The 14922-nt window shown below is 44.8% G+C and overlaps 1 protein-coding gene across 17 annotated transcripts in view; it reads left to right on the top strand.

Annotated features, from left to right (window-relative positions):
- The window catches only part of EPB41L3 (erythrocyte membrane protein band 4.1 like 3), a 145952-nt gene that overhangs the window by 109371 nt on the left and 21659 nt on the right, over window positions 1–14922 (top strand). For 7 of the 17 annotated variants that reach the window (XM_061399893.1, XM_061399889.1, XM_061399883.1 and 4 more), the window contains exons 9-11: window positions 588–685; window positions 1683–1858; window positions 6151–6371. In XM_061399893.1, coding sequence (XP_061255877.1) covers window positions 588–685; window positions 1683–1858; window positions 6151–6371 — 495 coding nt within the window. Of the gene's footprint in view, window positions 1–587; window positions 686–1682; window positions 1859–6150; window positions 6372–10083; window positions 10648–14922 lie in introns of all 17 variants that reach the window. The other 10 variants (XM_061399880.1, XM_061399886.1, XM_061399879.1 and 7 more) reach the window with 3 other exon arrangements.

The following is a 14922-nucleotide window of genomic DNA, read 5'->3' as shown; positions in this document are numbered from 1 at the left end:
AGGATCCTTTCCAATGAGTCATCTCCTCGCATCAGGTAGCCAGAGTATTGGAGCTTCAGCTTCAGCATCAGTCCTTCCAATGAACAAATAAAATCAGCAATATCTGATACCAAGTCATCGGATACATAGAATATATGCATATTTCTAGACCAGATACAAGGAGAGAATGTCATCCTGAGGCTGCTGTAGACTCTAAATGTTTTATTCATTTCTGTGTTCCAGCTGATGTCATGATGTCAGAGAGAAACCATGAACATTAGGTTTAAAAGATCAGGACAAATTGGTCTCTGGAAGGAATACAGATTCTGTCCTTTTCTGCGTTTAGTTTTCATAAGATTAATCCTTGTACATGCAACATTTACTACATGCGTAATGTGGTTGTCTGTACCTGCAGTGTTTTGAGATTGATATAAGAAGATTTTTTTTTTAATGAATGAATGTGTGTAGCATGAAATCCGTATATAGCAATTGATTTAGGGAGTAGAGAAAAATTTATGGGTGGTATTTTTATTTTGTATGTTATTTGCTTTCATGTTATTTATGACTCCAAACTTCACTCTGCTCTCCAACATCTTTTTTTAATTTAGTTTGAACAATTTGAAAGCACCATCGGGTTTAAGCTGCCAAACCATCGAGCCGCCAAGCGTTTATGGAAAGTATGTGTAGAACACCATACATTTTTCAGGTGGGTGGAAATCACTTTGGTTTTGTCCTAAGGAAGTAGGGTGATTGGAATCACCTTACTGAAAAAGGTGGTTAGAAAGAATATGGCAGCAAAATTCTTTCTATCCTTCAAGTTTGTTGCCGTCAGATGCCTTGATAAATCCTAAAGATCTTCTGACTAAATTTGAAGGGTTTTCCTTCAACTGTCTTATAGTTACCTGTCTTATCAGTCCCTTTATTATCTTTAGTGGCTTTCCCTAGTTTTATAGGGTGTCTATTTCAGATGGCCAGTCCATTCCTTGCTATTTAAATAACTTTGTAATACCCTCAACTCCTCTGTTCACACACAGTAAAGTTGTCAGATTTGTGTCTACAAAATAACAAATTATCACCATTCACTGATACCACCTACTTAGTTGTTCACTGGATTTGTAGAACCACAGACCCTCCAGTTCCATGGGATGGTCAAGTTCACCTAATCCCAACTCTACCCCCATAGCATGTCTACAGCATCCCTTGTTGATACACACTGTGTGAATTGACTTTTTTTCTTACAAAATCAGATTCATGTAATTGCAGGTTGGCTATTAAACCTCTGGTGCACAGAGCACTTTTTACCTTTCAGAACAGAGTAAGAAAGCACTCTTGGGGCTTCCCTGGTGGCTCAGTGTTAAAGAATCCTCCTGCCAATGCAGGAGACACAGTTGCGATCCCTGGTTCAGGAAGACCCCACTTACCACAGAGCAAATGCACCGAGCCCATGCAGCACAACCATTGAACCTGTGCTCTAGAAGCTGGTAACCACAACTACTGAAGCCCGGGGGCCCCAGAGCCTATGAGAAGCCACCACAATGAGAAGCCCATGCACTGCAGCTAGAGAGTAGCCCCCGCTCCCCGCAACTAGACAAGAGCCCACACAGCAAGGATAACCCAGCACAGCCAAAATAAATAAAAATAAGTTAGCATTCCTAATACTTAGCTTAATCGTCTTTCTGATGTTTTTCCTTTAATCTTTGTAGACTGTTGTTACCAGAAGCACCTCCAAAGAAGTTCCTCACCTTGGGTTCCAAGTTCCGGTACAGTGGCAGGACACAGGCCCAGACCAGAAGAGCCAGCGCGCTGATAGACCGTCCAGCCCCGTACTTCGAGCGCTCGTCCAGCAAACGTTATACCATGTCCCGCAGCTTGGATGGAGGTAGGTGCCGCTCGTAAGGACTGCTGGTGGCCACCAAGTAGTGTGAGACCATCATGAGCCTTTGATGGATATCATTGCTCTGGGATAGTATGGAATGAAAAGCACTTGTTGGTCTTCGATCAAATGGAAATTTTTAACTAACCCCTAACCTCAAAAAAATCTTTAGGGACTTCCGCTGGCAATCCAGTGGTTAAGATTTCATGCTTCCACACAGCAGGCATGGATTCTATCCCTAATCAGGGAACTAAGTTCCCACATGCCACATGGCATGGGCAAAAAAAAAGGTGCCTTTGTGAGTCTGATGTCTGCTGTGCCGTGCTTAGTCGCTCAGTCGTGTCCGACTCTTTGTGACCCCAGGGACTGTAGTCCACCAGACTCCACTGTCCATGGGGATTCTCCAGGCCAGGATACTGGAGTGGGTTGCCATTCCCATCTCCAGGGGAATCTTCCCAACCCAGGCATCAAACCCAGGTCTCCCACATTGCAGGCGGATTCTTTACCACCTGAGCCACCAGGGAAGCCATGGTAGGTTTATGTAAAATCACCCAAAAGAATGGTACTTGGAGAATGAGGCAGCTTTCGTAAGTTGGCACCCTGAATTTGGAGAAGGATGCTCTTATTCTTCAGTATAGGAATCACATACTTTTACATCATTTGCTTCTCTCACCAGCAGATCTTAAATGATTATCAGGTTTATTTTAGATCATTTGGTTCAGAAAGAAAACTGCATTAAATGTATCTCTTGTTCCTTTAGAAATGTCAGCAGTGAAATGTGACTTTTATCTGTCAGTGAATAATAGCTTATAGGAAGGATGACATTCAAATAACAGTGAAGGGCTCCAAGTGACCTCCTCCTGGTTTATATTAATCACTCCAGCAGATGGGCTGGGAGGGTGGCTGTAAACATTCTCCACCTTTAAGTCAGGTGTGAGTATGATGGGGAGAGAATCACTCAATCACTTAAGTAACATTTTTAAGGCATAAAAGGGAGTATTCAGCAAGTTTCTGCGTCATGGGGCAGTTTTCTGTGGCCATGTAGAGTTACACACTGGTGTGCTTTTCTGCTCTAAGACATTGCAGCTAAAGTCAGAATATCTGTATCCTCAGAAGTGAGATCCACAGAGCAGAGGCCGAATATAATCGCTGTGCCACATACAGCGTTTTGTGTCAGGGAGTTGAGCATCCAGTTTTTGGTTGTCCTCGGAGGTCCTGGAACCATCCCCTCCAGACTCCATGGGATGACTGTGAGGCTTGACTTAGGCCCCAGGCCTCTGTCTCCTAACCCAGAGCTCCTGGACATGAGATGTGTTATAGGGACCTTGTCCTGGACATACAAAGTGATGTTTCTAGCATGAGTATATGATTTTAATAATAAGCAAAAGCATAAATAGAATCAAAAGTTATTATTACAGATGCTGGGATCACCTCCCCCTTGACCTTCTCTGCCTTCAGCTCACTGTAGAGTCTCAGTCCTTCCTTCCCTTTCACCAAGCCCTGATGTGACTGTTGGGGTGACATACTCCCCAGATTTCTTGACTTAAAAGGCTATATTGCATTGATGTTGTTAGAAATCCTGATTCTGACTGCAAAAGGAGATACAAATATGAATGAGGTGAGATAAAGAATCCTATAATGCTTTATCTGAATATATCTGTCCATGGAATTCTCCAGGCCAGAATACTAGAGTGGGTAGCCTTTCCCTTCTCCAGGGGATCATCCCAACTTAGGGATCGAACCCAGGTCTCCTGCATTGCAGGTGGATTCTTTACCAGCTGAGCCATAAGGGAAGCCCAAGAATACTGGAGTGGGTAGCCTATCCCTTCTCCAGCGGATCTTCCCAACCCAGGAATCGAACCAGGGTCTCCTGCATTGCAGGTGGATTCTTTACCAACTGAGCTATCAGGAAGCCCAACAACATGAAGTCATAATTTATAACTCTTGATTCTTGGCTCCAGCCGCTGAAGGGGCTAAGAAGCCGTGATATCCAACAGTACTGAGCACACTGAGTGCCTACATTGTACTTTCCCGGTGACTCCCCTGCCCCCGCCACCATGTTCTGTGCTTATGCTTATGTGGATATAGAGAAAGTTAGGAAAATATGTACCAAAGAGTTTGCAGTGACAGTGGAATAAGGAGGGTGGGGCAATGAGCAGACTGAAGAAAAGAAGAGAAAGCCTCTGTAAAGTGACTTGCTGCCATGACCAAGAGCTCCTTTTGCAGTTTGCAGATTCTAATGACGTGAATGAAAACAATGCACATAAAATGAAAAACGAATTGTCCCAGTGGAGTACTTTATACAAAGTTTATAGAAATTTTTAAAAAGTTTATAGAGGGAGTCAAACCTGTGTTATTAGTGCTCTGTTCTTCTTATGAGTTCTGTTAGTGAAGTGGGAAGAACGCTCAGCTGGTGTAGATAAATCCAGACCCGTTCCCGGTACGGCAGTGGGTGAGTGGCTGACCATCTCCAGGTCCCAGGTTTAGGCGCCATCTGTAAGGTGGCATCATGGCCACCTCTGGCAGGGTTGTCGCAAAGAGTGAATAAGACGCTGGTGAAAGCGGTCTTATTCCAGATGTGACCCTGAGACCTCAGCAGGCATATTGAGAGTCATTCTTTAGGCTCTTGTGAGCGGGCCTAGGAAGGTCAGTTACCTTTCCCTACCTTCTACAAGAGTGTTCCATTTTTAGAATCTCTGAGAACCAAGCTTTCGGGAAACACAGTTTACTAGGACTGTTCGAAGCTGAATTAAGTTCTTTGAAAGTTCACATCCGCAGTGGCACCTTCTCTCCGTATCGTCTCATCTGCTCTTCTTTAAAGCATCTGTGTAAACTGGTGTGTGTTCTTTAAGTCAGTGTTGGAGGAGCTCATGTAGAATCACAGCTTTTTGCCCTGAATGTCCTTCACGTGGTTCTGTGATGTGAACCCAAGGGGACACATTTGCTGTGAATGCTGTTTTCCTTGGGACCCTCTGTGCGATGGTGATTGCTGAGAAGACAGAAGCCAACTGTGAAACCAGTGTACTAACTCGGTGCTGTGTCTCTCTCCCCCGCCCCAAAGTGACGCTAGTGTGTGTTGTCCCACTCTCTGGGGTCCTGCCGGTTCTCGTATGTTTTCTGTGCTGCTGTGTTGGGGACCATGGCTGCATGTTGGAATAGCTACTGCTTTTTGCAAGGTTGCATCTTCTATGAGAAAAGCCTAACAAGCCTTTTTAGGAAACTGTCTCATACAAGCTTTTTTGTCACTAGATGGAGATGTAAAATATCTTAGTGAAGGTATTTTAGTGAAATGGTTTACTATTCAAAGGAGTTCAGAGTTTTTTTCTTAATGTTTATGTCTTAAACTCCCAAAAATATGAAAGCAGATTAAATTTTGCCTGTGATTTGAAAAGTAACCTTTCTAAATTTTAGTAAATTTTATGATACCTAAACCCTAAAAGAATGAGTAACAAATTTCAAAAAATTTAATTAAATCAGGTATCTCTTTCACTAAGACATTTTAGCTGGGAGGAAGGGCTGGGTCTTACATCTCTTACATTTGCATGCTTTGCAGTTGCATGAATTACATTAGCAGTGTTTGTCTTCCTTTCCCCAAATACCAGAGATGAATGAATGTATGCACATTGTGGCAGTCTTTTTAAAACACAGTAAAAATTAAAACATTTCTGCACTTCAGTTGAGCAGAGCTGCCATCCGAATTGTATCATCCCTGCTGAGATGGCTGCTTTTCAGTATAACTTAGGTAGCTTTTATATTGTAGGAGAGAGAGACTTTTCAACCACTAATAACAATAGTAGTAGTAGCAATAGCAATAACACTACAAAAAAATTCAGTGCTCCTCAACGACTGGCACTTCCAAAGATGTGCTTAAAGTCAAGTGTAGGAGGGCAGTCATCTGCTGTTAGTTGTGGAACTTGCCTCCGAGTGCTGCTGCCCAGCTGGTTGACTCTGTGGGTAAGTGGCTCAGCAGTCACTCATTGCTCCCCAGTTTCCACTCACATCCACCCTCACACACATCCTTACCAGAGAGCCTGCGAGTGGATGAACACTGTGCTGGTGGCTTCAAGAGATGAGCATGGAAATCACGCTTAGACGCAGTTACAGGTGACAGAAATATGAAACTGCGTTGTTGCTTAGATGAGAGTAACTGCAAGGCTGATGTGTCTTTTGAAGAGAAACCTGGTGCTTTACGGGGTTTTTTGCTTTTTTTTCCCCTGTAATAGGACAATGGGTGGCGTCCATCCTTCTTCTGACTTAACTATCTCAGACTTTATTTCTCCAATTGTATCTGCTTTTAGCGTCAGTGAATGAAAACCATGAAATATACATGAAGGATTCTGTGTCCGCTGCAGAGGTTGGTACTGGCCAGTACATCACCACAAAGGGCATGTCTCAGACCAACTTGATCACCACTGTGACTCCGGAGAAAAAGGCCGAGGAGGAGCGGGACGAGGAGGAGGACAGACGGAAAAAGGCCGAGGAAGCCACGCCGGTTGCTGCCGTCCGGCACGAGGGAAAGGTACATCTCCCCTCTGCCTCCCAGGGCGCCTGCAGATTCTAAAGAACTCCTGAATGGTGCTGAGAATGTGAAGCAGGAATGTGTACATAAGACTCAGGCTGACTCATAGCTCAGCGTTAGTCACATTCATACTATCAGTCTTTATTATTTCTTCTGTCCACAGTTTTCCTCTGAAAGATCCCTTTTTTAACTTTTTGAAACTGCTTATTGAACGACTTAGGTGCTACGTAAGACTTTCAACAGCTGTCCTGTCTGTAGATCTTAAAAATACTTTTGGCGGCATATTAACCCATTTATTTGTGTTTGGGCTTAAAATTCAGAATTGCCGCTAAAGCTGTTTTCTTTGTTTCTGGCCCCATTCTCCTACCCAAGGGCTGTGTATTTATCTACATGTACGGTATTGACTTTGCCATACTCTTGACTGCAAGTAACTGAGTGACCACAGCTTGCATATTCATACGCTGTTTTCTCTCTTAGTCTTTTGATTTTAACCTCATCATTAAAGTAGCCAGTGAATATATTTTGGAAAAGGGTTAAGGCAGACTTCACAGGGGAGACGGAGGGTGAACTTGGCAGTCATTTCTCCAGGGTGCTTGATTCGCTGAATTCGCTCACTTCATTTCATCTGAAATTCAATTTATTAAAAAAAAATAACATTATGGTTATTTCTGGAGTTCCAACACTACAAAGCAACTTTTTGAGAAAATGAAAGTCAAAAAACATCTAGATAGCATCCTTCTGGTTCCGGGTTGTGTATCTTGCAGAGCAGCTCCCATAAAAGTCAAAAAATACAGTAGGAGGTTTATATGTATTAATCATGGAAACCCAGGAATGTACAGGGAGAAAGGAAACTGCAGAATAAAAATACTGTGTAACTTAGAGGTGATGCTAAAATTGATGCTAAACTTGATTCAAAAGTGCTGTTTTGCAGGCGGGCTCTTCAGATGTAGAGGCTGGGGTGGGAATTTCCCCTGGGGCTCTGTAGAGAATACTTTTGGTAAGAATGTAACAGAGACTTCTGAACAGGCAGATTGGCAAACGTATCATCATTCTGTTTATGATAGAACATCCCAGTAACCCAGTGCACAGCCCTTTTCTTAGGGCGAGTGAGGGAATGAGTGAAGTCACTCAGTCGTGTCCGACTCTTTGCGACCCCATAGACTGTAGCCTACCAGGCTCCTCCGTCCATGGGATTTTCCAGGCAAGAGTTTCTTAGGGTAAGATTAACTAATTTGCCTAACTCAAAAATAAAGACAGGGCATAACAACAAGGATATCTGGCTCACTTTAGCTACAAAAATGTGCATTGTTCTGACTTTCATTTTCACACACCTCCTTTTCAGTTAAGGCAGGTTTTAACTAGGTCTTAATCAGAAAATGATAATATACTTGAAAACCAGTGCGTCCCATGATTTCTGGAAGTTGCCCAGGCTAACACTCCACTTTCAGGGATGTGTAAATAATATGAAAGTATTAGTCGCAGTCGTGTCTGACTCTCTGTGACTCCATGGACTGTAGCCCACCATGTTCCTCTGTCTATGGGATTTTCCAGGCAAGAATACTGGAGTGGGTTGCCATGCCCTCCTCCAGGGGATCTTCCCGATCCAGGGATCGAACCCAGGTCCCCCGCATTAGCAGGCAAATTCTTTATCTTCTGAGCCACCAGGAAAGCCGAATAAGATGAAGTGAGCTATAAAAGTAAATGACTTGTCCTTTGCTCCTGAAATGATCCACTCCTACTTTATTGATTTTAGAAGATCAGGGATTTGTTTACGTGAGATGGAGCCCTGAGCCGGTGTCACTTGGTGCCGTTTGTGCCACCGGAGAATGGAAAGACAAAGGAGACTGTGGCTGTGAGAGTCAGAGCGCCGTGACCCAGATGCCTTCTGAGAGGCTGGGGCCCAAAGCTCCTGCTGCAGTAACTGCCTGCTGTCTCCCTCCCCCCACCCCCACCCCCACCACCACAAAGCTGTTTTAAAACCACTTTTCAAAAAAAAAATTAAAAATCCACTCTAATCAGCCGCGTAAAAGATTAAGCTGTAATTTCATTTTTCTCCGTCTTCCAAAAGGAGCACAGCACTCTTTTTATTTTGTTAACCAAAATGAAGGTGTGTTACTGAAAACAGTACTTAAACGACTGGTCCCTGATTCCTTTAAGAATGTGTTTCCCCAACGATGATCACCGCAGGTGACGGGGAAGCCTTCTGAGGGCTCTTAACTTTTGCATTATCCTCAGTTCAGTGAGATTTGTGCAAGGTCTTGTGTAAGTACAATGTTTAACATCAAATGTGAGTATTAGGAAAAGACATATTTGTCTGATATCAAAAAAGAGACACTTCTGCATTATAGTAGGTCCATGCTATCATTTTATTTGTGCATTTTCTTACCCTCTGCCTCTGTACTTCCCAAGTCAGGGTTGGATAACCGCCACAAAGCAAGCTGGGTAATGTCCATGCTATCAGGACACTAGGCAGAAACACACATGTGCGTACACACATGCACACACACACACTTGCACACACACACACACACACACACACACACACACACACACGGTGGACGTGCGGTCATCTTCAGGCTCCAGGTGACCTTGTCTTGAACTCCTTGGTGGCAGCAGCCTCTACACTGGACCCAGGTCCTGTTTGGCCTTTGCCTGCTTCCTCTCCCCTCACCCGCTGCCCACCCCACCTCCTCTCTCAGCAGTCCCCCTCCACCTGCAGAGAAAGCTGGCTGTGGTCACAGAGACCGTGGGGCCAGGGAGGGTGTGAAGAGCTTCACATGCCCACAGAACCCTGCACAGCCCTCCCTGGGAGCAAACTCATGTGATGCTGGCCTAGATCTTCCTCTTAAGGACTCAAACCATACCACTCCTCTGCTAAGAAAATGCAGAAGACTGGGAAATTGTGTCTTTCTATTACTTATGGATCACACATAATACAGAGTAAACACTGATAAACCACATCACAAAAAAACACAGTCTTTTCGGCTAGTTAGCTTATTGAAAGCACTTCTTCAAGCTCCTCTGGGTACACCATGGGTAAATGGAGCCGGAAGAGGAGTTTTCAGAAGAGCCTCGGTTCTTCACGGAGACTTCATGTTCCTACTGTGTTCACTGTGGATTTCCCTCATGGGAACTGCTTACAGATAGGAATGGGGCCAGAAACTTCTTGATTTGGAAACCCACCTTGTTTTGGCTATCATCGACTAACCAAGGACAGGTGATGCTGGAGATTTTGCTTTAAATGACTGCAAATTGGATTCACTGTGATTTTAATCCAGTTGAACCCTCATGACAGATCTGGTAGCCGGACATCAGGAGAAGTTATTGAAAGTCTTGGTTTTATGTTATCAGAGTTATATTTTCTCTCAGCATCCTAACCATTCATGGAGTTGTTGGTCTAAACACAAGTTTTGAATCGTATGAAACATGTAGATACTGAGATTTCCCACAGATATCTTCCCCTCCAACCTTTTTTTTACAGCCTACCCTATGTTTGGCTTGAGGGTCTAATGGGGAAAACGATGGCTCTTCATGGGAGCGTTGGCATGCACCTCGAATGCTTTAAGATTCATGAACGACCCCAGTGCTGAAATTCTTGTTTTGACGATTTTATATCGGTACCCATAAGAAAATTAACTAATCGCAGTTTTCTTTTTGTCCTTTTGCACCTCTGTTCGCTGCTCTCTGTCTCTCTCGCTGTCCCTCACATCAGTCACCTGGGCTTGGCACCGACTCATGCCCCCCGCTCCCCCCATCAGCCCACCGTCCCCCTGCATCCCCCACAGGGCTCCGCAGGAGGTGTAAGGAGAACGGGCAGCCCCCGCTGGGGGTCGAGCTGGCCCGAGACTCCAGGCGCCAGCACGGGGAGCCCGCCTCGGACCCTGACGGCCGAGGGAAGCCGTGCCCGGGGGACCACGACGTGGCTCTCGGCTACAAACCGCAGCCGGGCAGAGGGGCCACCCTGTTTTCCTTCTCCCTGCAGCTCCCTGGGTCCTTCCCCTCTCTCCTGGATGACGATGGCTACCTGTCCTTCCCCAACCTGTCCGAGAGTACCCTCCTGCCCCAGAGCCTGCAGCATTATCTCCCCATCCGCTCGCCCTCCCTCGTGCCCTGCTTCCTCTTCATCTTCTTCTTCCTGCTCTCTGCCTCCTTCTCAGTGCCCTATGCCCTCACTCTCTCCTTCCCTCTGGCTCTGTGCCTCTGCTACCTGGAGCCCAAGGCGGCCTCCTTGAGTGCCTCACTAGACAATGACCCGAGTGACAGTTCAGAGGAAGAGGTGTGTACCTCGGCATAGAACACACGTCCCTGTCGTGTTCGGGGCTTCGGTCCGAAACACTTGGTAGACGGCTGCTGCGATAGTGGTCCTCCTTTCAGAGCCTCATTTACCGTCTGTGCCACTCCGTGCAGAGGTTTTGTGTGCCGGGGATGCGCCCCCCCAGCCCCGGGGTTAGGCACAACACCATGTGGACACAGCAGGCTGAGCCCAGCCAGACCCGTGCTGCCACCCACTGCCTCCTGCGAATGGGAAAGGACTCAGCCTCCAGGCAATCATACATAAATAACCCGTTTGCTCTGTAGGAACTCAGGGTCAAATAAAGGCTCTGTTTAGTTACCATTCAATAAAGGAAAGGACACAGAAGACAGATAAAGTAACTTTTCAGCTAGACGAGGCAAGGTACCAAAACGTGTCCTGATGCAGTGATGCTCTGTGCTGATACGCGCCCAGTAAAGGATGCTCCAGGTGCGGGGAAAGGGCCCCGCCCTTGAGGGTACATCACCACCAGGGTGGCTTTCCAAGGTTGTAAGCGCCTCCCTCTCCTCCCTGGAGGTTCTGAAATGCCCCCACCGCTCTTTGACGGTCATTGCCAGACTGTCCGTGTGACTCCTGGAGGAAAGTCCAATCCTGTGGTTGTGTTGAGTCAGAAAGATAGGCTGGAGCCTTTTAAAACACCCAGTGACATCAGTTATTGGCAGGGTCAGAAACGGGAGCAGAAAGAGCTGAAGTTGAAAACAGCGGTTTTCAAACACAGTCGGGGAGAGACTCATTTTAGGTTTCTATACACCATAAAAATGGGCTGAAATTCCTTGAGCACAAGCAATGCCAGATCAGGTATTGGGAGGCAACCATGCTGTCAGGCCAGCGTGAGCCCCAGATCCACCCACGTGGAGACAGTCTGGTAGGTGAGCCTCTGGGGCTGGCAGCCAGGAAAGGACTTGAGCCTTCCACCTCCGTACCTGAAAGCGGGCTGACCCGCATCCCTCATCTGAGCCACTGGGGGAGGTGACATGGTAGCTGGTAGTTTTTCCTTTTAATTGCTCCCCTTCCCACCACTGCACTGGCACGTGAATAGCCCAGCGGTTTCCCTTTGTGCAGCCTTCAGTAGACGCCAGGAAAAGTACAGAAGCTGCCAACAGGCCTCTGGCTGACACCCCTCCTCCCCCACCCCCACCTACACCTCCCCCTAGCTCCTCCAGCAATTCTCTTCCCACAAAACAAGGGTTTTGTGGCAGGAGACAAACTCAATACACCTAGCAGTTAAAAAAATCACAAAGTCAAAGCAGCACTTTAAAAAGGAAAGAAAGTCTATTCAGGTCTGTGCTCAGCTAGAAGTGATAATTCCAGCACACCTGTGAGTGTATAGCATTGCAAGGTGCATAAGCATCTATATTTAGTTGTATTATGACCATTTCTTTGTGGCAGCAGGGAAAAAATGGTAATGATCTGAGAGATGTTCTAAAGAAAAGTTTAGCCTTTCAATTTGATATTGCCTAAGAACCCTTTGCAAGGTTCTTGGATCTTACATGACTTAGATCCAAATCTTAACTGTTACAGAACTATTTTCACACATGGAAAATATTTTAAGAGAAAAACCACTGTAAATCCTAGTCTTGAATATCTGTTTCTCACAGTAGAAGCATTATCAAACAATGTAGGTCTAAACATACAGCCTTTAAGAACACAATATCATCTACAAAAGCTGTTTGTACTATTAACTGGTTTCCAACCTGGATATCATCTATTCCTTTAGCAATGGAGTTAGTCATCCAGCTCACAGAAGGCAAAAAGATTGCCATTTTATGTTCTTCTGCATTGTTAAATAACTGAACTTTTATGTAGCCAACCACACAGATCTTGTGCCTAATCCAGGGTATACATCTTGTTGTAATCAGTGCATGAAAATTAATGTTCTACTTGGGCATGTCTGCGTTACATCAGCAAAACAAATCACAGCACTTACTCCTTGCAAGCTGGTGGCAGCGTGGCTGGCGTGTCATAAACCCTCCTTGTTCCTGCAAACCCGAGACCGTGAACCAGCTCTGGCCTCGGCAGCCTTCCTGGCCACCCATGACAGCCTCCTGCCACATGACCTTGTATTTGGCCATCTGTTCAGTGTAGCCTCTTAACCCCAAATGTTAAGAGCTATGTGCTCTGGTTCAAGCTGAGCTAGAAAACTCAGATGTAGGTCATTCAGTTTAAAAAAAAAATCACCATTTGTTGACACGGCCTGTTTTCTTCCCTGGGCCTCAAGCACTTTGGCAGCAAAACCGGGAGACTTTGTAACATGCAGTTCAGCTCTGTCACTTTCGTTTTGCAAAATCACTAATGACTGGAACGCTTTTTAAATATTTTGACATCCCTGCTTACATTTGTCGCATGTGGCTGTGGCTTCATTAGTCCCAGCCCTTCTCAAGAGTGAAATCCAGTGTAGAGAGCTGTAATCCTTTCAAACTGTAGGGCAGTTGGCCATTTTTTTCTTTTGTCCTTCTAAAATTTGGCTCAAATACAGAGGGGCTGAATACTAAATCATCTACATCTCCCAAAAGATATAAGATGAACTTAGTTCACCATAAATTGTGTGTCAACTTGTGAAGCATTTTTTGATGATGCCAAAAAAAGGAGATGGATTAAATCTGGAGGAAAAGATTGACCACCTGATTTAACACTTTAAATTGTGTAAACACATCATATGATAGTCCATGGTGCAGCACACACTTTGCAGTTTTACTTAGTCATGTTCCGTTGGTCAGTTGTGTCCAGCACTTTGCAACCCCATGGACTGTAGCCCGCCAGGCTTCTCTGTCCATGGGATTCTCCAGGCAAGAATAGTAGAGTGGGTTGCCATTCTCCAAACAGTTGCTATAAAAGTTGTTTTATTCAGCCTTTATGACTTCAGTCTTTAACTGTTTACTGATCAGGTACTATATTTGTTGAAGGACTGACTGACTAGGTTCTAAGTAGGAATGTAAAGGAGCTTAGATGTGGCCTAAGCTACTATTTATTTGTGTATACCTAGGAAAAATAACAGCAATAATGGTGAAACATTGAGTTGGCTGAACTTTTTGGCCAACCCAGTATTATATTCATAGCAATATTTATGATTTTATAGGCATTTTTAGCTCTGTGTGTGTCAGGTAGTTAGGGCTATTAATTTCCCCATTTTCCAAGAAGGAAATGGGAATTCAAATATGAAACATTCCCCTCGTGCCGCAGAGTTAAATAGCAAGCATTAGAGCTGGTGTCATTCTGACATGAGACCCCTCTCTCTTATTATTAACTGTGGCGGTAATTCCAGTACCAAGATGCTTGGAACGCTGCTGAAGTGAATTCTAAAGCCGTAGGGGAAGTAACATAAGGGGGAAGAGAAATACTGTGAAGAACATTCGAGGCCTTTGGCACAGCTAGTTAGTCCTCTGAACCAAGTCGTTTTTACTTGTTCTCGAAAGCCTAAGGTTTCCTTGAGTTGTTCTGTACCTTTCAACAGCAATCTAACTCTGTCTTCCTAAATCAAACCAGCCTTGCCCTAGACTGTCAGTTGGTGAAACCATGTTAATGCGCCACCAGGGTCACCTGATAAGAAGATTAATAGCCACCCCACTGCCAGGTGTTGCCAAGATGGTTGGGTCATGACAGCTGTCAGTGTGGTTTCTTTACCAACCTATTGGAAAGGGTTCCCTGCCCCGCTTAGGCACGGGAGCAGGTTGCCAGGATAGAGACTTAGTGCATAGGGCAAGCATGAGTGACAACTCCTTTTCTTTCAGGAATATAGGAAATGAAAGCTTGGGAGCAGGTCAAAAAGTCAAGCCAGCCAAGAGTTGTGTCAACTTAATCATGTCCCAGCCCTCCCTCTTGATAACCCATGTTCTTTGCAGTGAAAGATCTAAGAGGCAGATTCACAACCTTAGAACCCCGAGTTTTGATTGTCATTTACAAATTATTAATCACACAGCTTCATTCAAGGGAATTTTAATAGTTGCTAGTTTCAAAGGGAAAGTCAGTTGATATTATGTAAGATGTTTAGGTCTCCTTTTCAATGGCCATGGCTCTTCTCTCCTCCAGAAAAAAAAAAAAAAAAAATGAAAAGTGTTTGTTCTAAATCGTAAACGTCTATAAAACAGATTAAAAATCAGTTCTGAAATTCCTATTGTAATTCTCCCGTGAAAACCTAGGGTCTGTAAAATGCTGTGCTTTGTTTTATTTGTTTCCAACTAAATGTCTCTTTCCCTCCCTCTCTCCTTATTTTTCATTACTATTATTATTATTATTTGCTTC

The sequence above is a fragment of the Bos javanicus genome, chromosome 24 (assembly GCF_032452875.1).
Source record: "Bos javanicus breed banteng chromosome 24, ARS-OSU_banteng_1.0, whole genome shotgun sequence".
NCBI classification, from domain to species: Eukaryota; Metazoa; Chordata; class Mammalia; order Artiodactyla; family Bovidae; genus Bos; species Bos javanicus.
This window is presented reverse-complemented; position numbering and strand designations above follow the sequence as displayed.